Source organism: Triticum dicoccoides, chromosome 2B, assembly GCF_002162155.2.
Source record: "Triticum dicoccoides isolate Atlit2015 ecotype Zavitan chromosome 2B, WEW_v2.0, whole genome shotgun sequence".
In the NCBI taxonomy this organism is placed as follows: domain Eukaryota; kingdom Viridiplantae; phylum Streptophyta; class Magnoliopsida; order Poales; family Poaceae; genus Triticum; species Triticum dicoccoides.
In genome coordinates, this window is record NC_041383.1 from 229,365,938 (window position 1) to 229,366,832 (window position 895).

An 895-nucleotide genomic window follows, 5' to 3' on the forward strand; every position below is an offset into this window, starting at 1 on the left:
GCGGGAGGGTGGAGTGATGTTGGGGGGAAGAAGGGTGGGAAAGATGGAGGGTAGATGACGGTGACCGTCGAACGGTGGGGATGACTGTCGTCTACCTTCGCGTACTAAGCAAGCTGATGATAGATGGATAGAACAAGTCCAACCGACTCTTCTTATAACCCAAAAAATGCCAATGATTATTACAGAGTAAAAAACATAAGGTCGTATCCCTCTTCTTTTTTTGACATCTAAAGTCATCCTTCTCTCTTTCGAAAGTCGGGAGATCTCAAATTCATCAAAAAAGAAGAGAGTTGCCTGGTAATTAGTGGAAAACCGAGCGAAAACCGTCACAACATGCCCGTAAAAGCAAGGGCATCTTAGGTGACCTAAAAGCCCATATAAGAATGCACACATGCCGTCGAGGAGAAGAGCGAAGTCGAGGTTGCCATTCGGTGCCACCGTCATCACTCCTTCGCGAACCAGCGACCCCGGCTCTACCATCGACGACCACCAATGTAGTATGCACCGCAAACAAGCGTCGAGACCTGCACCGGACAATGCCAAACAATCCGCCGCATGCTCCGACGACCAGGCAGCTGATACGTCTCTTCTTAACCCAAAAAATGCAATGCTTATTACATAGTAAAAAACATACAGTTTTGCTAAAGCATAAGGTCATATCCTTCTTTCTTTTTTTGACATCTAAGGTTATCCTTCTATCTTTAAAGTCCAGAAATCTCAGATTCATCAAGAAAGAAGAGAGTTGCCTGGTAATTAGCGGAAAACAGATCAAAAATTGTCACGACATGCCCGTAAAAGCAAGACATCTTAGATGACCTAAAAGCCCACATAAGAACGCACACACGTCGTCGAGGAGAAGAGCGACATTGAGGTTGCCATTCGGTGCCACCGCCAT

At 45.9% G+C, this 895-nt stretch overlaps 1 protein-coding gene across 1 annotated transcript in view; it reads right to left on the reverse strand.

The window, feature by feature from the left end:
* Positions 1 to 444, reverse strand: part of LOC119360812 (O-fucosyltransferase 36-like) — a 4,355-nt gene extending 3,911 nt beyond the window's left edge. Inside the window, exon 1 of the mRNA XM_037626302.1 lies at positions 325 to 444. Within this exon, the coding sequence (XP_037482199.1) occupies positions 325 to 444 (120 nt within the window). The remainder of the gene's footprint in view (positions 1 to 324) is intronic.
* Positions 445 to 895: the final 451 nt, after the last annotated feature.